The sequence below is a fragment of the Myotis daubentonii genome, chromosome 18 (assembly GCF_963259705.1).
Source record: "Myotis daubentonii chromosome 18, mMyoDau2.1, whole genome shotgun sequence".
In the NCBI taxonomy this organism is placed as follows: Eukaryota; Metazoa; Chordata; class Mammalia; order Chiroptera; family Vespertilionidae; genus Myotis; species Myotis daubentonii.
In genome coordinates, this window is record NC_081857.1 from 26,871,261 (window position 1) to 26,897,073 (window position 25,813).

The following is a 25,813-nucleotide window of genomic DNA, read 5'->3' on the forward strand; positions in this document are numbered from 1 at the left end:
TGCAACAAAGGAAGCAAGAATATACAATGGGGAAAAGACAGTCTCTTCAATAAATGGTGTTGGGAAAACTGCATAACTGCATGCCAAAAAATGAAACTGGACCACTTTCTTACACCACATTAAAAAATACCCCACCTCAAAATGGATTAAAGACTTAAATGTAAGATCAGAAACTCTAAAATTCCTAGAAGAAAACATAGGCATAAACTCTTTGATACTGGTCTTAGAAATATATTTTTGGACATGTCTCCCCAGGAAAGAGCAACAAAAGCAAAAATAAACAAATAGGATTATATAAAACTAAAAAGCTTTGATAGTGAATGAACCCATCCACAAAAACGAAAAGGCAACCCACTGAATTACAAATATTTGCAAATGATATATCTGATAAGGGGTTAATATCCAAAATATATAAGGAACTCATACAATTAAATATCAAAAACCCAAACAATTAGATTAAAAAATTGGCAGACAACCTGAATAGACATTTTTTTCAAAAGAAGACATAGAGATGGCCAACAGACACATGAAAAGTCATCACAGTCATCAGAGAAATTCAACTCAAAACCACAGTGAGATATCACCTCACACCTGTCACATTGGCTATAAAAACAGCAAAGAGTAACAAGCTTTGGCAAAGGTGTCAAGAAAAGGGAACCCTTTTGCATTGTAGGTGAGATTTCAAATTGGTACAGCCACTGTGGAAAACAATAGAGAGGTTTGTCACACAAAAAAAGAACTACCATATGATCCAGTAATTCCACTTCCAGCTGTCTATCTGAAGAAAATGAAAACACTAATTCAAAAAGTATATGCATTCCTGTGTTTATTGCAGTATTATTTACAATAGCCAAAATATGGAAGCAACCTAAGTGTCCATTAATAGACTAATGGATAAATAAGACCACACACACGCTGGATTATTATTCAACAATAAAGAAATTTCATAATTCAGCAATTATATCTTGCTATTTGCAATGTGGATGGACCTAGAGTGTATTATGCTAGGTAAAATAACTCAGAGAAAGACAAATACCATGATTTCACTTATAGGGGAATCTGAAAAAACTACAACAACCCCAGAACAAACAAACAAAACAAAACAGACACAGGCTTATGAATTTAGAGAACAAATGGATGGTTGCCAGAGGGAAGGCAGGAGGAGGATGGGTGAAAAAGATGAAGGGGAATACGAGGAACAAACTTTCAGTTATGAAATAAATAAGTCACAGGATGTAGTATACATGACAGGGAATATAGTCAGTAATATTGTAATAACTTTGCATGGTGACAGGTGGTTACTATCTTACTGTGTTGATCACATCATAAAGTATATAAATGTTGAATTACTATGTTGTATAACTTAAACGGATATAATACTGTTTACTAACTGCACTTTAAAATTAAAAAAATATATCGTTTCTTTTGTGTCTGATAACTTGAAACAGAACAATTTCTTAACTGTTAGCCTTTCTACCAATCTGACTTGAAATCAGTTACTATCATTGATAATGAACTGGTAAAAAAGGTTTTATTTATTCAATTGTTAACGAGCTTGCCTGCTATAGTCCTTACACTAGATTCAATCACAAACATATACACGCACCCACATACTATACACAGTCACATGTACAAAACAAGGATTTCACTGGTGATCCAGCTAAGTACCCAATGACAAGAATGAGGTGCCCTTTGGCTTAGCGTGCTCCCTAGCCCCTTGTTAGTCCTCAGTGTTCTTTTATTAAAAACTAGAGGCCCAGTGCACAAATTCATGCACAGGGGCGGTGGGGGGGGGGGGGGAGTGCTGGGGTGGAGAGGGACCATGGGAGGTTGGCTGGCTGGGGGAGGGACCCCAGCGGGAGGTTGGCTGTCCAGGAGGGAGGGACCATGGCGGGAGGTTGGCCAGCTGGAGGGGGAGGGACCGCAGGAGGTTGGCTGCCAGCCCCTAGGAGGGAGCTGGCCCTTGCCCTTCTTGGAAAGGGGCCACGTCTGCTGCCACTCACCCCAGGTTCTCTGTTTCAGCCCGGGCCTGGAGGCCCCAGCGGGGTCAGGAGAGGAGGTGATGGTCGCGGGGCTGGGTGTGGAAGGAACGGACACCAGACGCTGAAGCTGCCGTTGGTGCCCCGCCACCATGCGGTTCCCTGCCTGCCCCCTTCCTTCCCTCACCAGCTGCGGGCAGGCGTCCCTGGGGAAGAGAGAGGAGAAGGCAGTTCCCCGCCTTCCCCCCCTCCTTCCCTTGCTGCGATGCCACCACCGCAGCGGGCGGGCGGCCCCCCAGGAAGGGAAAGGCCGGGAGCAAGACAAACCCTTGTGTCGAGGGCCAACTTTTTAAAAAAATATATATTTTATTGATTTTTTACAGAGAGGAAGGGAGAGGGATAGAGAGTTAGAAACATCAATGAGAGAGAAATATCGATCAGCTGCCTCGTGCACATCACCCACTGGGGATGTGCCTGCAACCAAGGTTCATGCCCTTGACCAGAATCGAACCTGGGACCCTTCAGTCTGCAGGCTGACGCTCTATCCACTGAGCCAAACCGGTCAGGGCTCAAGGGCTGATTTTCAATAGATTGCAGTGAGGGAGCTGCTCTGCTACGTATGAAACCCTGACCCAGAAGCAGGTCTCTATGAATGGTTTAGCGCCAGGACTGGCTGGCCAGGGGGAGGGGCCACAGGAGGTTGGCTGTGGGAGTGCAGTGACCACTAGGGGGCAGCTTCTGAGTTGAGCATCTGCCTCCTGGTGGTCAGTGTGTGTCATAGCAACCGGTCGATCGGTTGTTGGGTCATTGGGTCATTCGGTTGCTTAAGCTTTTATATGTATAGATGGATAGATAATATATCATGACCAAGAAAGGTGTATTTCGGGAATGCAAGGTTGGATTAATAGTCAATGAATTCACTATATTTATAAACTAAAAATTATTAATGATACTGTCATCTCAATGATGCAGAAAAAAAGCATTAGACAAAAAATCCAACATCTATTCTTGATATAAATTATCAGCAAACTAGAAATTAAAGGAAACTTCCTCAACGTAAAAGTAATTTGTGAAAAAATTTATAGCTAACATTGTACTTAACGATAGAAGACTGAATGAATGCTTTATTTTTGAGATCAGGAATAAGGCAAGGATGTCTGATCTCATCACTTCTACTCAACTTACTTGAGTTTCTATCCTGTGCAATAAGGCAAGAAAAAGAAATAAAAAAACACCCAAATTGGAATGGGAGGGAACAAAAGCTATCTTTATTTTTAGAGATGATCATCTATGTAGAAAGTATTATGGAATCTACATAAAAGTTCATAGAACAGATATTGCATTTCTATATGTTAGCAATAAACAGTAGCAAATTAAAAAATTAACTGCTATTTATAATAACATCCCATGAAATACTTAGAATAAATCTGAAACAAGAAGGGTAAGACTTATACACTAAAAACTATAAAATACTACTGAGAAATTAAAGAAGATCTAAATAAATGGAAATATATAGTGTGTCATAGGTTGGAAGACTCAACATAGCTGTGATATCAATTCTCCCCATGACAAAACACCCTTTAAAATGTTCATTGAAGTTTGTTCAGCCTACAAAGCTGCCCTCCCATTTACTGTCCCATCTTCTTTACCTTGAGCATCTCTAAACTTGCCAATTAAGCCTTTTAGAGTCTAGATTCTCATGAAAAAGGAGATGCTGAGTATTTTTCATTATTTGGACTTTGAGTCAAATGGGCCAGAATTCATTTTTACATCTACGGCAAGGGAAAGAGCAGGTATGAGATTTTATACGTGTACATGTATAGGCATATCAGTAATTGAACTTCTAGGCTGAACTCTGATACCCAAGAACTCTCTCATTAATAAAGTGCAAGCAAAACAGGTAGAAGAAGCAGTGGAAATAAGAGAATTTTAAACAAGTTGTAAAAAGGTTGTGGTCTGTGAGCTTCACTGACTGCTCTTGTCCTGATTGGCTTTACTGTCCGGTCCCATTGGGTCAAGATGGCCTTTCTGGCCCCCTCCCACTTTCCTGGTCCCATGAGTCGAAACTGATATGGGCTACAAGGACCAAAGAACACCTGCAGCGCCAGCTGGGGATCAGTCAGGAAGAGCCATGGCATGTTAGGCTTGGCCCCTATGAAGGAGCCCAGCTCGTCCATGTATGTGACGTAATCTGTCTGCAAAGTCTGGCTTTGTCCAAACCTGAGGAAAGAAAAGAGCAGATAGGAGTGAGCTGTAAACAGAAGCACCGATTTCTTATTTTCAATCTCAGGAAAACTCAAATTTCAGTCAGCACCTCTAGTAACACCCACACTCCTCTCTTTTGCCACAACATTAAATTTATAGTTTGTTCTTTGGCTGTAAATAAGCTTTTGTTTTTCTTTCCTTCCTAATTTCTACTCAACTTTGATGTCATTTTAGGCTTTTGCCTCTGGCCATGTGGCCTGAAGTGAACTGGGTTCCCAATTTGGCTGATTAATTTAGTTTTCTCTTTAATACGTGACTATTCTGTTTTTAAAATTTAATTTTAACTCTAGTTGACATGTAATTGAATACTCTGGATTCATCCATGTTGCAAATGGCAAGATTTTATTATTCTTTTGTGGCTGAGTAGAATTCCATTGTATAAATGTACCACATCTTCTTTATCTATTCATCTATTGATGGACACTTATGATGCCTCCATATCTTGACTATTTTAAACAATGCTGCAATGAACATAGGGGTGCATATATCTTTTAAGATTATTGTTTTCATTCTCTTCAGATAAATACCTCAAAGTGGAACTGCTGGGTCATACTGTAGTTCCATTGTTAATTTTTTGAGGAATATCTACTGATACTCCTCGCCTACACTTGCTACTTGTTGTCATTTTGGTAATAGCCATTTTGACAGGTATAAGGTGATATCTCATTGTTGTTTTGGTTTTCATTTCCCTGATGGTTAGTGATGTTGGGTATGTTCCATGAGTCCATTGGCCATTTGCATATTTTTGCAGACATGTCTGTTCAGGTCCTCTGCCCATTATTTAATCAGATTTTTTTGTTTTTTCTATTGAATTATATGAGTTCTTTATATATTTTGGATAGTAACCTCTTATTGGACATATCATTTACAAATATCTTCTCCCATTCAGTAGGTTGCGTTTTTGTTTTATTGATGGTTTCTTTCACTGTGCAAAAGCTTTATTTTTCTTAAATTTATTGGGGTAACTTTGGTTAATAACATAAATTTTAGGTGTACAACTTTATAATATAACATCTGTATACTCTATTGTGTGTTCAACATCCCAAATCTAATCTCCTTCCATTATCTTGTTTACCTTTTTCATCTTTCCAGCAACCCCCTTCCTCTCTGGTAACCAACATTCTGTTGTCTGTATCTATGAGTTTTTTGTTTGTTGCAAAAGCTTTTTACTTTGATCTAGTCCCATCTGTGTATTTTTCCTTTTGTTGCCTTTACCCAAAGAAACATGTTAAAACACATTGCAAAGACTGATGTAAAAGCATTTACTGCCTTCGTTTTCTTCTAGGAGTTTTATGGTTTTAGGACGTGCATTTAAGTCTTTTATCTTATTGTAGATATGTTTATTTTTGTATATAGTGTAAGAAAATGGCCTAGTTTCAGGTTTTCTTGCATTTGTCTTGTTTTGCCAACATCATTTATTAATGACTGTCTTTCCCCCCTTATATATTCTTTCCTCCTTTGTTGTAGATTAATTGACCATAAGCATGGGTTTATTTCTAGGCTCTGTATTCTGTTCCATTGATTTAGGTATTTGTTTTTGTGTCAGTACCCTACTGATGTGGAGTACAATTTGAAGTCACAGAGGGTAATACCTCCAACTTTGTTCTTATTTCTCAAGATTTCTTTGGCTATTCAGGGTTTTTTTGTGGTTCCATATAAAATTTAAGATTATTTGTTCTAGTTCTGTGAAAAACACCATTGATATTTTTATAGGGGTTGTATTAAATCTGTAGATTACTTTGGGTAGTATGGACATTTTAATGATATTCATTCTTCCAATTTATGAACACTGTATATAATTGCACTTATTTGTGCCTTCTTCAGTTTCTTTCATCCGTATCTTATAGCTTTCTAAGAACAGCTCTTTCGCTTCCTTGGTCAAATTTATTCCTAGGTATTTTATTATTTTTGATGCAATTGTACGTGGAATTGTTTCCTTAATTTCTCTTTCTGATTGTATGTTATTTGCATGTAGAAATGCAACAGATTTCTGAATATTAATTTTACATCCTGCAAATGCACTGAATTCACTTATTTGAATAGTTTTTTGGTGAAATCATTAGGGTTTTCTATACAGAGTATTACATTATCTGCAAATAGTGACAGTTTTTCTTCTTCCTTTTCAATCTGGATACCTTTTATCTTTTTCTTGTCTGATCGCTGTGTCTAGGACAGACATGTGGCTAATGAGAAAGAAGCTCTTCGGGAAAGTGTTATAATCATTTCTCAACCTCAGCACTGCTGGCATTTTGAACTGGACACTTCTTTGGACTTTGCCAAATGTCTCCTGGGGGGCAAAATCACCCATTTGAGAACTTAGTCTTACACAGGAGAAATGTAATGACTGTTATTTTCCCACCTAATATTGTTTGATTATAGTTAGTCTTCTAATTGTTTCATTAGCAAGTACAACCTCTTACCACTTAAGTTTCTTCCCCATTTTCATATCAATATCATCCATCATTTCCTTTGTTGTTGGCAGGGTACATGAGTCTAGAGAAGAAATGAAGAGAGAAATATTGAAAAAGGCAAATCATGATGAATTTTATTCAGTATCTTTAGTAGAATAAAAATTCATAGAAAGAAAAATTTGAGAAGCCAGTGAAACCTGCTTTGGGAATCGCAAAGCTGGTCTGCAATGAGATAGTGATAGCGGAAGGGTTCGTAGCTTTAAATCACCCAATCTCATATTCCTGTGACCTTATGGAGGGCCTTATCCTCAATATACTCAGGAACCTTCATGCACATAATAGCTAAGAGTTTCTTCAAATTTCTTGTCTACCTCTTCTTGTTAAGGATTCTTTCAAGAAATAATCTGGTGAAATAGTTCACTCTTAAGGTACATGGCAATGAAAATGGGACAGTAGACAGAAGCATGTTTTTTTTTCAGAATCAGCCTGCAGCCAAAGAGGATATTGTAAGGTCTATAAATATCTAATCACTATGTTGTACACCCAAAACTAATATGGTATTGTTTGTCAACTGTAATTGAAAAATAAAACATTTTTAAAAGGGAGCAGCAAAATCTTTTTTAGTTTTTTTGTGATTTTCACTACATCATCCGAGGTTTTTTCCAATTGCTGATGGTAGCTCGTTGGCCTTTGTAACAATGGCAAGAAGTTATTGTGACATTCACAGTGTACAAACACATCCCAGTTCTTGTTAGCATATTATCTCAACGTAGTGGTGCACTGTGGTTAGATATTTGCTGTATTTCTATTAGAATTTTAATCATGTTGTTTGATGTTGTGTCCTAAGTATCAAGACAGAGCCTGGCACATAGTTGGTGCTCAAGTAATATTTGATGAATGAATAAATAATACCCTTTGTTTCTTATACATTTTTTTGGGGGGGTTATATACTGTGTCCAATCTTCCTACAATACCTCAGGCATGAGGCACTATTGTGCCTTTCAAGAGAAAAGATAATAGGAGTATTTTATAGGGGAGTATTTTATAAGATCACATGACAGGGCTTTTAGCAGTAATTCTCCTTCAAGGTACACATAAAAGAAAAGCTAATTTATCCACAACATTTTTAGAAAACATATATATACACTCTATGATTATAACGCTTTCTTCATTACCTATAGTCTAAGCTTTCATGAATAGTATGTTAAGTAAGGTATTCCTATATTGGCCAAGATTCTTGAACCCTTAGATGAAAGGCTACTACTCTTAATGACAGTGATGATCAATATAATTGGAGTAAATTAAATCAATATATTTGAGACATTGCCTTTTCCCATGTAATTCTTGTATTCTTTATTTTTTCGCTTGTAGCCCAAAGGGGAGAAGATTGTTCATAGAGTAGGAGTGAGCTGACATTGTTATTCTGACACACATGGATAGCAAGAAGACCTCCAGCATGTACTTGACATGTCCTTTCCAACCTTTGCCCTGTGCTTTGACATTTCAGTGACCCACTGCTATCCTTCTCTTGCTTACAGCCTTTCAAAGTCCTTCCAGTTCTCCCACTAGAAATCTAAGCTCTTTAACACAGCTGATATGGGCCTTCCACACCCTGGTTCTTTCCTCCATTTCTTGCCACTCCCTGCCTCTGCTTTATATTGCCTCACACCAAAATGTTTCTGGATCCTCACACACTTTATGCTGTTCTCACATTTATGCCTTTCCCTCTTCATGGAATAACTCACTGTCTAGCTCCCCTCACCGGAAAACCCTAAGGTTTCCCCTATTGTGGCATTTCCCTCACCCTACTTTAAATTCTCTGAGGTCAAGCAGCATGTCTATCTGGTTCCCTTTACGTATATCTCTAGCACCTAGCTTGGTATCTCAGTAAACGTTTGCTGACTGACTGAATGAAAGAATGGTCCACCTACTTGCAAACACTTTAGCAGCCCAGCGGGCTTGCTGGTCTGCTGTGGGGATGGCAGCCCCAAGGGACTGGACAAAGCCAATCACGGCCAAGGTTGGCTTCTCCATCATTGGGGGGAAGATGCCTTTAAACAAGGTGACCTCATTGTTTCTGCTCTTGATGATGGAGTCATCAAGGAAGGGGTAGGCGTATGCATAGCCTGTTGCAAAGATGACAAAGTCAATGGCCTCAAACACGGTCCCATCCTCAAACACGGCTGAGGTCTCTGTGAACTCCTTCACACCAGGCTTGATGGACAGTGTGCCACACAGGATGCGTGATGGGAGCTCATCATTGAACACAGGCTCTTTCCTCAGGGCCCTGTGCAGAAACAAGAGACAAGGCCTTTGCTGTAAAGTACATCATTTCCAGGAACTATCTACAACAGCCCTTAGTTTTGCAACCAAATTTGAGCAGGTGAACATCAGCATGAGGACAACGGAACTCTCTTCTTTTGGGTAATTCCTTTCCTATTGCCTAAAGCAGTTCCTAAGAATTTCTGTCTGAGCTGCTTCTTTTGGTGCCTGGAAACTTGAAAATGCTCTTATGGGTATGTACGCTATTTGGAAACTCATCAAATGGGTTAGAATAACACTAATTCAGAGGCATAATAAAGTGGTTGAGTGTTGACTCTGCAACTAGATGACCTAAATGTATAACCTAGCTCCATCTCTTTCTGGCTGCTACTTCTCTGCACTTGTTTTCTTCAGTGTAAAATGGAGATAACATAGAATCTACCTCATGAGGTAGCTCTGAGAATGAAACAATGTTCTATAATGCACTTAAAAGAGTGCCTGGCACTCGAGAGCATCATTATTATAAGTGAGCTATTACTGTGGCTGAGGTCGCATCGTACGTGAGGAAATCAGATTTGTTGTGGTGGGATGTTTTATTGCCACGTCTTTCATCAACTGTGGCCACAGAAGAAAGTATAACAACTTGGATACTGCACTTCCGTTGCCAAAATTCCAGGCCTTTTTTTTTTTTTTATGATATTCTTCATTTTGAGTTAACTTTCAGGGATTTGGGACTTTCTTCTATCTCAAATCTTAAGGAACTTTTTAAATCTTAGAATTTGTCCCTATACTTCCACACTGTTCTCCACCTCTTTAACCCTGCAATCTCTTCGTTTACCTTAAAAGGTGACAAGAAGTAGGTCACAGTGAAACCTGTTTTTCTCTCCCCTTTTCCACCTCTGCTCTCCAAGGCAGGAGTGAGAGTATGCCAATACCTTAGGCTACTTGGAACCCTTTCTAGGAAGGAGCTTAGGTCTTAGTAGTAGACTTCCAAAACTGTGTTTCAGTTGTCTCAAGAACAAAGGCAAAATACAATGTCCAGTTACTGTTACAGGACAAAAAAAATCTTAACTAGCTCGAGCGTTAGAAGATCTGTTACATTAAACATAATTTTAAATGCATGAAATCACCTTTTCTTTTTTCTTTAGGGGCCTAGCAGTCTGCCAGACTAGCATAAGTGCTGTGGAGTGAGGCTCTGGTCCCCAAGCCTGGCATTTGCTATTTCAATTTCCAGTTCCCTCTTATGTTTCCTTAACCCGTTTCTCTAAACACAATGAAACACTTTTGCTAGCGTGGGCCAAATATAAAATTTCTCTGTGGATCCTCTCTTTTCTTACCCATTTAATTTTATTTTTCTGTTGATACAGTGATTCTTCTACCTAGAATGCCTTTCTCATTAGAAGGGGTTGGGCTCTGTCTCCATAGAGAAATGCATACATGAATCTCTTTACGTTTATTGACTTCATCAGTTCTGTGGAAATCAAATACCTGGTGTGTCCCATGCCCTCTGACCATCCTGAAAAAATGCCAACTCTTCCATGGAGAGGAGGTGTATGCTTTTGTTTTGAGACTTCCTACTTGCTAAGACATGTTAATTGCTCCATAGAATCATATTAAACATTTGAGGCTATTGAGAACCAATATTTTGTGAAGCTTTATAGTTTACAAAGTAAGTTGTATATATTTTTAATCTTACTGAATGCCACAACAGTCTTGAGGAGTAAGTATTATTATTTCTATCCCCATTCGCCCATAAGCATAGACAAGATGTTCCTTAAAAAAAACACACAATTTAGCCCTAGCCAGTTTGGCTCAGTGGATAGAACGCTGGCCTGTGGAGCAAAAGGTCCTGGGTTTGATTCCAGTCAAGCGCATGTACTTTGGTTAAAGGCTCCTCCCTGGCCCAGGCCCTGGTCAAGGTGTGTGCAGGGGGCAACCAATTAATGTGTCTTTTTCACATAGTTTTTTCTGTCTTTCCTTCTCTCTTCCACTGTTTCTAAAAATCAATGGGATATTGGATAAGGATTTAAAAAAAACAAACAAAAAAACCCCACACACAATTTATGCCCAGTCAGTGTTGCTCAGTGGTGGAGCATTGACCTATGAACCAAAAGGTCAGGGTTTGATTTCTGGTCAGGGCACATGCCTGGGTTGTGGGCTTGAATCAGTAGGGGGCATGCAGGAGGCAGCCAGTCAGTGATTCTCTCTCATCATTGATGTTTCTCTCTCTCTCTTCCCCTCCCTTCCTCTCTAAAATCAATAAAAATATATTTAAAAAATCACAAACAGAGTTTATGAGTTGGCTCAGTCCACAAACCTCTGTCTAGATTGTAGCTACCACAACCAAATCCCGCACATCAGGGTGATCTGGCTGCCTGCTCCATCCCCTTTTGTACTCTTCCTTATGCCTTTCCCCACTTGACTAATTTCAGTAAGATTTTTATCCCATACCCAATCTCTGGGTTTACCGCGTCTCCTATATAGTCATCCATTCAATCCCGACCAGCCTCAGTGAAATAACTAAAGTAAGATCTAGAGAGGAAAAATTCCACTTAAACTAGAGCCCCACTCTTTTGAATGATAAGTATGTGTTATTTGCAGTACCCATTTAAAGGCATCAGGCCGTAGTTCTCATGCTTAAAGCATGTGTTCATCTTCTTCACATATAGCCAGTCAGAGAGGAATGAAGGAAGGGCATTCTGGAGAAAGGATGCAAACCGGGTAATGTACACCATGTCCCAAGGATAGCCATCCTCCCAAACCCGGCTCATGACCCAGGAACCGCTTCTGGTGCTGATCATGACCTGGTGGGGGAAGCAACATTGATTTCAATATCATTCTGTGAGAAATAAGCAGATACAATACAAGTCTATGGACATATCCATGTATTTATTTCCTTCACTATCCAGGCAAGAGCATCTCTAAAAAGGTGGGTTCATAATTGAAACCAGGTAGAGGCAGACCTACTCCCCTCTCCACCCTAGAGGGCTAATGCATAGTTGTTGAAAGAATGAGAACCTACTATCTCAGAACCAGAGGGCTCTGTATTCAGCCCACAAACATGTTTCATCTTCATACACTCAGGGAATAAGATGGTAGGTCTGGTAGAAACCAGCTAACCCAGTGGACCTTAGTGGTGGAGTTGCTGGGTTGTGTGTGGGAAATGTAGCTAAATCTCCAGCTGAAATGAGGCTGAGGAGATGCCAAGGATTGAATTCTGTTCTCTGGTCTCCTTTGCCATTTCCCTCTACACATCTACCCAGCACCTTGTGGGACAGCCCACAACACGGCAGCTGCCTCAGCCTGGAGTCAAGCCCGGCTGCCTGCCTATTGTACAACTTTTGTAATAACCCAAGGGAAAATGACTTTAAAAATCCTAAGCTTTTCATTCCATATATTTACGAATTTATATAGTGAGCACCTATTTCCTTAAAAATATGCTGTTTCTTCAGGGTCTACTGGTCATGTATGATGCAGCCTGGAGTCCCCTGGGAAGCCTTCCTTGACTCCATCCAGGCTACGTTAGGTTCTTCTTTCATGGTGCTGCCACTGCCACAGCTAATGTCGCTGATGTCTCATTATTTCCTTTTGCAGTGGTGTGCATACCTATCATCCCAGCTTTACCCATTGCCTGCTCATTGAAGTCAGGCAGTAGTCTGACTTGTTTGTGTGTTTGTTTATAAAAAGTGCCTGTGCCCCGCTGGTGTGGCTCAGTGTTTGAGCATCAATCCATGAACCAGGAAGTCACGGTTCGATTCCTGGTGAGGACACATGCCAAGGTTATGGGCTCGATCCACAGTAAGGGGTGTGCAGGAGGCAGCCGATCAATGATTCTCTCTCATCATTGATGTTTCTATCTCTCTCTCCCTCTCCCTTCCTCTCTCTAAAATAAATAAACAAACAGAAAAAAACAAATCTGAAACTCCTACATTAAAAAAAAAAGTGCCTGATACTGGTTGAGCAGTAGCTGTTGAATAGATAAACAGTAGTAAGAACTATACCTTGTGTATCTTCCAGACCTTCAGGGTGGTAAGTGATAAGAATTACTATTAAATAAGTAAAGGTAGAGCTTGACTAGCCACCAGTTTGCTTGGAGGTGATCAGAACATAAAATTAGTAAGAAATGCGCACTTGCATATGTGTATAGCACATGCACTTACCTCTGATTCCAGCAGAATGCACTTCCATGTGAGCATGGCCACATTACCTTGCTTCACAGGGAGAATGTCTATAGTCTCCCCTGATTTAATGGGCATATATAGCAGGGGGATTCCTTGTGGTAAGACATGGCAAACACCGTCCTCACCGTTTGGTTTAGTAGCACAGCCATACTCCAGGTGTGTTTTCCCCAAACTTTTCTGTTCATTTACCTGTGTAGCCAGACGACTGAGCTCCACAGCAATGTCACATCCCGAGTTCCCCAGGCCAATCACAAGGACCCTCTTCCCCTTGAAGGCTTCTGGGCCCTTATACTCCCGGCTGTGGAGGTAGTGGCCCTGAAACTGGTCTAGGCCTAAGTAGAACATGGGGAAGAGTGTGAGTTGATTTGAGAAGAAATTATAAAGACTCACGTATTTTGATATTTTTATTTTTAAACCTCCTATTAGCAGTCTTAATTTTTAAAAACAGTCCCTATTTGAAATGCATTTATCCTTTTGATGGTTTTTGATAAGAAACCTTCAAATAGTTACTATTAGTGCCTTTAAGAAACCCTTAAGATAAGAGAACTTCTATTTTGTTAATCCTCACCAAGGACATTCCCCCTGCCCCCAACATTGGTTTTTTTAGAGAGAGTGGGAGGGAGGCAGAGAGACAGAGAGAGAGAAACATGGATATGAGAGAGACACATCAATTGGTTGCCTCCTGCATGCACCCAGATCAGGCCCAGGGAATCGAGCCTACAATGGAGGTATACACCCTTGACCAGAATCGAACCTGGGACCCTTCAGTCTGTGGGCTGGCACTTTAACCACTGAGCAAACTGGCTAGGGTGAGAACTTCTATTTTGATAATAATAATAGCTAATATTTATTGAGAACTTGCTGTGGGCTGGGCCTTCTGTTAAAGGCTTTATATATTTTAACCATTTAACCTTGATAACATCTCTGAATGATAGCTATTGGTATTATCTCAATTTTAAAAGACAAGGAAATTGAGACAAATAAGTGACTTACTAAATTCACATGGTAAGGAACCAGTGGAATAAGGAGTTGAGGCCAGGTGTTCTAAGCCTACACTATTTATTGTAAGCCTAAAGGATATAGACTGCCTCTTAACATTAGTGGTTTTGACCTTCTATTTTCCCAGAATCTCTACTCTTTTAATTATCTTGGCCTATGAACATCATGCCTTGAGTTGGGAACTCTAATATTTTTGAGTGGACATGTGTTTCTGTTGGAAGGAAGAAAGAAAGGCTGTTTGTGTATTGTATTATTTGACGTTTGCTACTTTTGTATAGTAATGGAGTGTGCCAACACACACACACACACACACACACACACACACACACACAGTTTTAAAGTTAATTTGCAAAATGTGGATATATATGAAATTAAGAAACCCAAATTTCCTCTATAAATAACAAATGTGTTTATGTTATATATAAGAAAATGACTTTCTTTAAACAATTTTGCAGTTGGACTCTATTTTTGTGAATGTATCACTTCACTCGGAGATCCCATGTGCTGTCAGGACTTACATTCGAGTCTAAGATATGACCTGTGTCTTCATCTTAACTCTGACTTACAGGTCCTTGATTCGTTTAGTATAGAGGTCCAGGAGGCCAATTATTACTACATTTCACATGACATCAAACTTAAAAATTTTGTTTTGAAATCTTTGAGACCTTAAGAATAATCAATATACAATCTATGGAAAGATCTATTTCAACATTGATGTTTGTGTATAAGTCCCAAAATTATTACGTATTTCCCAAACTTACCAGGAAGAGAATCATTTGGCAGATTGGGGTACACATGATGTCCCGAACAAACCATTACAGCATCAAAAATAGTTGATTCCTGCTTCCCGTTCTTTTCTGAAACAACTTCCCATTGGCCAGTAACTAAGAAGCTGGGACATTTCTTTACACTGGAAACCAGGGTCTTAAAGAAAATCAGAAAGAAATTTATTCTAGTTATCATTCTGTATTTAACATTTTAGCCGTGTTTCTGTGGAGGAAAACACTGTTGTGAGCTCTCCTGGTCATTGAGACATGTATGGGAAGACATTTAAATAGGAGTCACAGTGAATCTTCAAATCTCACAGGGAAAATTCCTTACTGGAGTATCTTTACTCGTTTGACAAGAAGTTAGTAGATTTGGGATATCTAACTGCGGGTATTCTGGAGGAAAATGCCATTTGCAGTCTGCCATCCTCCACGACATTCATGATTTCTTCCTCTTTGTTCTCACTTCCCATCTATTCCTTATGTATGAGAATGTCTTAGGGTTCAAGACAGTCTCTCCTTTGCTCTGAATAGATACTCTTCCTTTGGAAATATTAGCCACTTTCACAGTCTCATTATTATGTAAGTATATGTAAAAATCAAATAAAATTGCAATCATGTTTATTATAATTAATTAAATTATTTTAATTTATAACATTTATTATAATTAAGAATCATAATTGGGACAATAGATAATATAATTTTATTTACTGTAATTTAACACAACAAATAAAATTATATATGTAATCCAACATCATAATTTTTCTTTTTTTTTTTTTATTGCTTAAAGTATTACAAAGGGTATTACATATGTATCCATTTTATCCCCCCGCCCTAGATAGTCCCCTAGCCTCCCCTATCACCCAGTGTCTTATGTCCATTGGTTATGCTTATATGCATGCATACAAGTCCTTTAGTTGATCTCTTACCCCCCTACCTCCTGCCCCCCAACCCTCCCCGGCCTTCCCGCTGCAGTTTGACAATCTGTTTGAGGCAGCTCTGCCTCTGTATCTATTATTGTTCAAAAGTTTATAATGGCCTCTATTGTCCATGAATGAGTGAGATCATGTGGTATTTTTCCTTTATTGACTGGCTTATTTCACTTAGCATAATGCTCTCCAGTTCCATCCATGCCGTTGCATTTGGTAAGAGTTCCTTCCTTTTTACAGCAGCATAGTATTCCATCGTGTAGATGTACCACAGTTTTCTAATCCATTCATCTACTGATGGGCACTTAGGCTGTTTCCAGATCTTAGCTATGGTGAATTGTGCTGCTATGAACATAGGGGTGCATATATCCTTTCTGATTGGTGTTTCTGGTTTCTTGGGATATATTCCTAGAAGTGGGATCACAGGGTCAAATGGGAGTTCCATTTTCAGTTTTTTAAGGAAACCCCATACTGTCTTCCATAGTGGCTGCACCAGTCTGCATTCCCACCAGCAGTGCACAAGTGTTCCTTTTTCTCCACATCCTCTCCAGCACTTGTCGTTTGTTGATTTGTTGATGATAGCCAGTCTGACAGGTGTGAGATGGTACCTCATTGCTGTTTTGATTTGCATCTCTCGGATGATTAGTGACTTTGAGCATGTTTTCATATGTCTCTTGGCTTTCTGAATGTCCTCTTTTGAAAGGTGTCTATTTAGGTCCTTTGCCCATTTTTTGATTGGATTGTTTATCTTCCTTTTGTTAAGTTGTATGAGTTCCCTATAAATTTTGGAGATTAGGCCCTTATCAGATATGTCATTGCTTTGCCCATTTTTTGATTGGATTGTTTATCTTCCTTTTGTTAAGTTGTATGAGTTCCCTATAAATTTTGGAGATTAGGCCCTTATCAGATATGTCATTGGCAAATATGTTTTCCCACACAGTGGCTTTTCTCGTTGTTTTGTTGATGGTTTCTTTTGCTGTGCAGAAGCTTTTTATTTTGATGTAGTCCCATTTGTTCATTTTTTCTTTAGTTTCAAGTGCCCTAGGAGCTGTATCAGTGAAGAAATTGCTTCGGCATATGTCTGAAATTTTCTTGCCTTTGGATTCTTCTAGAATTTTTATGGTATCCTGTCGTACATTTAAGTCCTTTATCCATTTTGAGTTTATTTTTGTGTATGGTGTAAGTTGGTGGTCTAGTTTCATTTTCTTGCATATATCTGTCCAATTTTCCCAATACCATTTATTGAAGAGACTATCTTGGCTCCATTGTATGTTCTTGCCTCCTTTGTCAAATATTAATTGAGCATATTGGTTCGGGCCGATTTCTGGGCTCTCTATTCTATTCCATTGATCTATATGCCTATTCTTGTGCCAGTACCAGGCAGTTTTGAGAACAGTGGCTTTGTAATACAACTTGATATCTGGTATTGAGATCCCACCTACTTTGTTCTTTTTCAGGATTGCTGCAGCTATTCGGGGTCTTCTTTTATTCCAGATGAATTTTTGGAAAGTTCGTTCTAGATCCCTGAAGTATGCTGTTGGTATTTTAATGGGAAGTGCGTTGAATTTATAGATTGCTTTGGGTAGTATGGACATTTTAATGATGTTGATTCTACCAATCCATGAACACGGTATGTTCTTCCATCTGTTTATGTCTTCCTCTATGTCTTTTTTCAACGTCCTGTAGTTTTCTGAGTAGAGGTCTTTTACCTCTTTAGTTAAGTTTATTCCTAGGTAGCTTAATTTTTTTGGTGCAATGGTAAACGGGATTGTTTTTATAATCTCTCTTTCTGAAAGTTCACTATTGGTGTATAGAAATGCCTCAGATTTCTTGGGGTTAATTTTGTATCCTGCTACATTGCCAAATTCATGTATTAAGTCTAGTAGCTTTTTGATGGAATCTCTAGGGTTTTGTATGTATAATATCATGTCGTCTGCAAATAAGGACAGTTTTACTTCCTCTTTTCCAATTTGGATGCCTTTTATTTCTTCTTCTTGCTGAATTGCAATGGCTAACACTTCCAGTACTATGTTGAACAGGAGTGGTGAGAGGGGGCATCCCTGTCTTGTTCCTGTTCTTAGGGGAAATGGTGTTAGTTTTTGTCCGTTGAGTACATCATAATTTTTCTGATTGTTTTTTGAGGTATATGTGCTCTGTATTTAACAGTAAAGAACTGAGGTTAAGAGTTCTAAACAAAGGTAAAGCATTGATGTTACTTACAGAGTCAGTGCCTCAGTGCCATAATTCCCAAGGCTCCTACTCTAAGGAGCTAAGTGGGTGGACAATGCTGGAAAAAACTGAATTAATCATTAATTTAAGTTGCTACTTTCTTCATAATGGAAGAATTTCTAATGAATGCCATGCTTTCTTGAGCCACAAAGTATTGACACAAATAAGAACTAGAGGATTTGAGATTGTTGCTAAAATATGAGAGCATGAGGGTGGAATGCACACGGTGACAGCATTTTCTGTGGCATTTTCAAAGCTCTCAGAGATTCATGGGGAACATGTTTAGGGACAAAGACAAAACAAAACACATCAGCAATGCAAGAATACTTTACAGTCTGCACCAACACAGCTTACCTCCAGTGGGGGCGGTGTCCAACCATTTGGCTCTGATTTCTCTAGGTGAGTGCTGTGCCCTTGCTTTCTCTCTAACCCATACACATTTTGATGTCAACCGCACAAGTTACAAGGCTCATACCTCAAACTGTATATATCTTAAAAGATTCTTCTTTTCAGCAAATGTCCTTATGTATTCCTGGAGCTTGCCATGGTGCATGAAGTTGGGGTAATCCTCAGGGTACGGAAAGTCCGGAAAGCACATCATCTCCTTGGAAGAGTTGGTGAATACAGACGGGTAAATGCTGGCTCTGTCTTCTTCTGCATGTTCCTGGAAGAATAACAAAGCTTCAAAAGGAAAACAAGAATGCTGTGGCCCTTAGTGGACATTCAGTGCTCCGATGACTGAAAGCTTTTTAATATGTAAAAGAAAATAATAAAACCTCCCGAAGACCCATGAAAAAAATGAACAGGTCTCTGTAAGATCTGGAAAGAAAGCCATAGCCCCTGGCTCAGAGTGGGCCACTGTCAACTTTAGTCCTCTTATTCTAATAACCCCCAGTATTAGCTCTGTTTTTTCAGTCCCATAGAGTTTTCTTTCTTTTTTCAATCAGAGCAGTGATTCTGATCTGACACTTATGTTAAACTAACTAACTAACTAACTCTCTCTCTCAATCATCCAAAGGAGGCTGCAGCTTTTAGCCTACTTTTTTTAAAAAAATATATTTTATTGATTTTTTACAGAGAGGAAGGGAGAGAGATAGAGAGTTAGAAACATCGATGAGAAACATCGATCAGCTGCCTCCTGCACATCTCCTACTGGGGATATGCCCGCAACCCAGGTACATGCCCTTGACCGGAATCGAACCTGGGACCTTTCAGTCCACAGGCCGACACTCTATCCACTGAGCCAAACCGGTTTCGGCTAGCCTACTTAATTGACTATATGGTGTTCAGCAAACTCTTCAACAGCAGTAGAACCCTCTGTTGAAATGGTTTCCCAACTTGGGTGAAATCAGAATCACCTTACCATAGATTCCTGGTACTACCCCCAGAATTTCTGACTCAGTGTGTCTGGGATGGAGCCTGAGAATTTGCATTTCCAACTGTTAGGGAATTGTTGATGTGACTGGTCCAGGGACTGCATTTTTTTAGAAGTGAACTCTGTGCTTGAGGAGTTCCCTAGCTCACCAATTAGCGGCTTTCACTCTTTACCAGGAAACATAGGAAACCAGAAGACATAGCCCTTGTGTTCCATGGGCACTTTACTTTAAAGTCACTGTGTAATGGAAAAGCAGCTTCTTTTGAGAAGTGGTTGAAGGCTTAATTGAAAAGTCAACATTTCCTCTCTGTTGCAAGCACAGGGCAGAAGTTCACACAATAGGCTGCCTTAGAAGTACCTTTAAAAGTTGGCAGCCTCAGCTTCCCCAGATCCTGAGGGAACTCCCATGGAATGATGGAAAAGAAAGGAATGTCATGTTGCTGTTGGACTCAAGATGTCTGTCTCCTGCCAGCCCCCACTGATGTCGGGAAGATTGAGACAAAAAGTACTGGAAAGAATTGGGAAGATTGTGTCCCTGGGGGCTGCCCGAGGCCTCAGTGTTTTCCCTGACGTTGGAAATAACACTTCGTCTTCTCATGGTTGCTGTAAGCTCAAATTTTAACTTTTTAAACCTCAGTTGGAAGTTTCTGCTAAGGTCAGAAAGAGAAGGCTCATGCTTGGGATGTTCTCACGTCTGTCTTCCCTGTTCCCCACGGCTGGTGCCTTTCATTGACAGTTAAGAGAAGAAGGGTTGAAGGAGGTTTCTCAGCTGCCCATTGAAGGCAGGGAGGGCTGAGCTGCAGGCTGGGGACTAGTTAAAAAAATGTAAGCTTCTGCTCTTGAATTATTTCCATGTTGAATGAATCTATGCCCTTTGGCCCCTGGACCCCAGCCAATCAGAACACAGGGAGAAGAATGTGTGTCCCACAGCTCCTTGGATTTATCCCCCTAAGAGGCTGTTCTCCAAAACAAAAGGAAATAGATGTATTGTATAACAACAGACAGTCGCTCCAGAGAGCTCCCATTTTCATTATTTCAATATGTTGGGTGGTGCCGAAACCGGTTTGGCTCAGTGGATAGAGCGTCAGCCTGCGGACTGAAAGGTCCCAGGTTCGATTCCGGTCAAGGGCATGTACCTGGGTTGCGGGCACATCCCCAGTAGGAGATGTGCAGGAGGCAGCTGATCGATGTTTCTCTCTCATCGATGTTTCTAACTCTCTATCTCTCTCCCTTCCTCTCTGTAAAAAATCAATAAAATATATTTAAAAAAAATATGTTGGGTGGTTCAGTAAGGCAGAAATGAAGCTCAGACTCTGCCTCTGGCTGAGAGAGCTTGCCCTAAACCCAGAGATCCAAGCAGCTGCAGGCAATTTCTCACCGCCTGCCTGGAGTTATCACTGCATCCATGTCTCATCTTTGCTGCTAGAACATAAGCAACTTGAGGGCAAGGTCAGAGGCAAGTTCAAGAACGCTGTACGTGCATTTTAGTAGTCTGCCTTGATCTCCTTTTGTTTTCCGTCTCTGCTTATCAGTCTCATTTCTCTTGATCTAAATGTACCCTTGAGGTCCAGCTCAGAAATTTCCTCCTTCCTCATGCCTTTCCTTGCCTTCCTCCTCACCAACGGGAAATCATCTCCCTCCACCATGCTCTGATGGTCTTCACTGCCCTCCTCACATGTTCACTTGTATTATAGCTATCCGAATGCTTCTTTTCTCTCTGCTTTTGAAATACTAGCTGCCTGCCATACCTCTTAACTGCAGCTATACTTAACACAGTGCCATATACATAATTACACAAATATGTATATTTGTTGAATGAATAAATGAATAGATAAGTAGAACAAAAGTTCAGATAGTTCTGTTTCCCCCCTTTACAGCCAAAATATTCTGACCTATTGTACTCAGGTTGTTGAGCAAGCTCTTATTACAGCAGATTAAAATTGTTTGAGGCCAGGAGGCCCTGTTAGAGAGTATGTGAAACTTAAAACATGCTCATACTCAACCTGCTAGTGTGTAAACCCAATTTGGCTTTTATTTTATAGGAAAAGCACACAGAGAAAAGTTCAGAATGATCAGGTTTCTTTCTTCTGGAACACCTTTGCCTAACAGGACTTGCACCATGATAGCTTATATAATACATTTTTCAAAAATCCCTCTCTGATCATACATTGTACCAAGCCACTTTTCTTTGAAAAGAAGGAAGGATTGTGATGTGTGGAGGGGGCTAAAGTTTACAATATTTGTAATGTTTATAGCCACATAGGTCCTTTGATATAATTTTGCTCACACACATGACCTCATGGAAAGGATAGCACAGAGTCTGACTTTGCATCTTACCGGCCTATCATCTGATCTGGCTGCACTGGTTAACTTGGACCCCTGGGTACACCATGTTCAGTGCCTTCTCTGGAGTGCTGGTTACCCTATCTAGAAACCTCTTCCACCTGTTACTGTCACCCGGTTGGACACTATGCATCTGCAGGGTGCCATTCATAGGCTACAGTGGGAATGGCACTCTCTGCAGTGTGTCACATAGTGGACATCCTTCAAGTCTCAGCCAACAGCCATCTGTGCAGGAAGTTTTCCCTGACCTGCTGAGATTTCAGTAGTCCACCCTCTTCTAAATCTCAAGGCACTTGCTCATTAAGTTAACAGTCACCATGTTGACAATCTAGTTGTTGTAAGGTTCCATAATCTCATATTTGAAACTCTTATGGCCACATATATTTTAGAATTTATAGACTTGGGGATGATTTTCCATAATACTCCTTGTGAGATGATCTGGGGCGGGAGGGGAGGGGGTGGGGGTGCGAGGGGGGGGGAGACACCCTATAAATAAAATGCAATAAAATTCTGCAGAGAAACACAAAGTGAAACAAGTGAAGACTATAAATAGCCTTGTGGGTTCAGCTCATGCCTTGTAAGACTTTAGGACACATTTGCTATCAAAGGAGCTTTTGCCCATTTTTGATAAAAGGATTGTGGACCTATATGGTAGCTTGCTTCACCAGATGGAGCAGGAACTATTTATGTAGAGTGACTATGTCACCTATATTAGTCATCTTACTACTTAATACACAACTCTGCCAAAATAGATGCTCAAGCAGCATTTAACTGTTGCTAATGAGATAACAGAGAACCATTTCATGATTTAGGCAAAGCTGGCCATATCTCCCTGAGCAAATGTAAATAAAGAAAACTGACCCAGCTGGCATGGTTTGGTGGTTGAGAATCAACTTTTGAACCTGGAGGTCATGGTCGGGGCCCAGGCCCAGGTTGTGGGCTCAATCCCCAGTGTGGGGCGTGCAGGCAGCAGCCAACCAATGGTTCTCTCTTGTCATTGATGTTTCAATCTCTCTCTCCCTCTCTCTTTCTCTCTGAAATCAATAAAAATATATTGGGAGCTTGGGGGGTGTGTGTGTGTGAAGAAAACTGAGTTCCATCTGCAGCGGGAAGGCCGGGGAGGGTTGGGGGGCAGGAGGTAGGGGGGTAAGAGATCAACTAAAGGACTTGTATGCATGCATATAAGCATAACCAATGGACATAAGACACTGGGGAATAGGGGAGGCTAGGGGACTGTCTAGGGCGGGGGGATAAAATGGACACATATGTAATACCCTTTGTAATACTTTAAGCCATAAAAAAAAAATCCTTACCTGAGGATATTTTTCCATTGATTTTTAGGGAGAATGGGAGAGGGAAAGACAGAGAAATATCATTGTGAGAGAAACACATCGATTGGTTGCCTTCTACACATGCCCAGGGTCCTTGACCAGAATTGAACCTGGGATCCTTCGGTCCCCAGGCCAACACTCTACCCACTGAGTAAAACAGTCTAGGGCAGAAAACCGAATTCTTAAAAAACAATAACCTCTTCATGATTCCCCAATGAAAAATAAAAATTAATGATCTTATAATTTATGTAATATTTTCAGGATTATAGGACCCCTAATTTTAAAAAAATATATTTTCATTGATTTTAGAGAGAGAGAAAGAGAAAGGGAGAGAGAGAAACATTGATGTGAGAGTGATACATCATTTGGCTGCCTCCTACGTGTCCCCTACCAGGGATTGAGCCGGCAGCCTAAGCATGTGCCCTGACCAGGATTTGAAACAGTGACCTTTTGGTGCATAGGACAACAATCAACCAACTGATTCACACTAACCAGGGCCCCAATTTTTTATATATAAGCTTTTGAGGTGAATACAAATGAGTTCTAAATTCGCACTGATAACGCTCTATTATAGCAACCTGTTGTTGCAGGTTGGGTTATAACAGACCAAGGGAGAATACATTTACAAGGTGAATGATGTGGATATAATTAATGTCTTTAAGCCAAACACATATCGTCTACATCCAATAACAATGGTTGGGGAATTCACAACAGCAAAGCTAGATTTTTTTCCAAAGTTGGCTTTTGAAATTTAAAAATTGTGTTTATAATGAATATTTCCTTATTATATTATTTCTACAACAATGAGGCTGAATGGCAGAGGCAATCTGTTTTTCCTCTGGATTTGGAATTCACAGAGTATTCAGTAATCACACAACCAACACACACAATCATTCATAAAAGCTTATAATGCTTTCCCAGTAGACATGAGTTAATTATAGAATCAACCCATTAGAACTGGAAGACACACTAGAGATAACTTCATTTCCAACCTCTGCATTTGACAAATGAGCATTTGAGGTCCAGAAAGAAAAGTGACTTTCCTAAAATCTATCTGCTCAGAAAACCTAAGAGTTGAGACTAGAACTTGGGACTTCTGACCCCAACTAGGTTTTTCTTTTTCCTTTTCTTCCAGGTTCCTAGGATTTAAGAGCAATAGGTTCAGAATCTTGTCAGTTACACGGGGAGGCAGTGGGGTGATTTTTGTCTAATTACTGACATTAGCACTCTTTGCAGCTCGGAGATCTGGGCTTTGTCAGACCGGTCACAATCTTTAATAATAAAAGCACAATGTGCTAATTAGACTGGACGTCCTTCCGGACGACCTTCCAGACAAAGCCATGCCTGCAGCCGCTGTATCCAGGCAGCCACCATGGCTGCGAGGGAGGGATCCAGGCAGCCATTGTGGCTGTGAAGGCCTACTCTTTCACAAATTTTGTGCATCGGGCTTCTAGTGTTTAATAAGCTGGAGACATCCTTTTCACAATAAGCCCCGTGCTGGTGCGAAATAGTTCTGAATGATTGGACATTAGTGAGATGAGAGAGATGAGATTTTACTTTCCAGATCTGGAATGTTTTGTGACCTTCCTCCATGTCCGAATTAGAATTGATTAGCTTTAATTTGCATATAACCCATCTCCTTTCTCTTGGTGTTCCAGTGGTGTGCCACTCACCGAGAATTTCCACAGGCCTCCAACATCATTGCTCCTTTCGAAGCAGGTGGGCTCCAGCCCCTCTTCCAGACAGCACCGTATGGAGGCCAAGCCACTGACGCCAGCTCCAATCACTGCCACCTTCTTTGCCATGCTTTCCTGTCCACAGGGTTAATCAGTCAGAGCTGCTTCAATGGGGTAAAAGATAAGAGTCTTTAGCTTCAAACTCTAGAGCCGTGGTAATTCAATAACTAGCAGAATAAAATGCTTCAGTAGTCAAGTTCCAAAGTCTCATGCACTTTACTGCAAGCCTTGTACACAAAGTCTTGGTTTGGCATTTGAAAGCAACCCATTTCACAAAGCCAAGTGATTGAATGTCAGGGTACTAGGGAGATGAGCCAGATCTCCAGGCACTACAGCTGAGAGCCTTAGAGTTGAGAGCTGAGCTTTTCCTTATCAGCGCCTTTCCCCAGCTGTTATCCTTACCTTTGTTGTTGCTCCGAGGATGGCAGGCCGAGGTTTAAATGTCAGGATCCTCACCTTAACAGAAGAAACTAGAGAAGCACATTAACAGTTTAGGCTCATCATTATTATTTTTTTTAAACCACTTTTGCGATAGTAAGATTCTAAATCTGGTTTCTTCTCCTAATTATTCAAGATGCCAAACATAGCCGAGTCAGTGATTGCTAGAGCAGGAAGGACTTGAAGGTCATCAATCCAGTGCTCTCAATGAAAAATGAAGCAATGGTCACTCCAAGATTAGAAATTGCTTCTTCAAGGTCTCAGAGCCAACAAGTAAAGGTGTCAGAACTAAAACTCAAGCCTTCTGCATGCAATCTATGGGGCCACATCACCCCTGCACACTTTGGATGCTTGGCTTAAAGGGACCTTACTCTTATTTCAAAGCCTTCCTTTTCCCCAGAGAACCAACAGTTTTCTAAATATAGAAGAGAATGTCTGTAAAAATTGTTTTTGTTGAAAGTATTACAGATGTCTCTTTTATTTCTCCTGTTGACCCCCCTCCACCCAGCTTCCACCCCCTCCACAGGCTTTCCCCGCACTATTGTTTGCCCATGGGCTATTCATATAA

The 25,813-nt window shown here is 40.3% G+C and overlaps 1 protein-coding gene across 1 annotated transcript; it reads right to left on the minus strand.

Moving 5' to 3' along the window:
• Positions 1 to 2,394: 2,394 nt before the first annotated feature.
• Positions 2,395 to 24,927, minus strand: FMO3 (flavin containing dimethylaniline monoxygenase 3). Its single transcript, XM_059673215.1, has 8 exons — positions 24,745 to 24,927; positions 18,498 to 18,686; positions 14,859 to 15,021; positions 13,288 to 13,430; positions 11,522 to 11,721; positions 8,587 to 8,942; positions 6,665 to 6,737; positions 2,395 to 4,199 (listed from the first exon to the last, which is right to left on the minus strand). Exons 1-8 carry the CDS (start codon positions 24,874 to 24,876, stop codon positions 3,857 to 3,859), a joined length of 1,599 nt encoding a protein of 532 aa, XP_059529198.1. The 5' UTR covers positions 24,877 to 24,927; the 3' UTR covers positions 2,395 to 3,856.
• Positions 24,928 to 25,813: the final 886 nt, after the last annotated feature.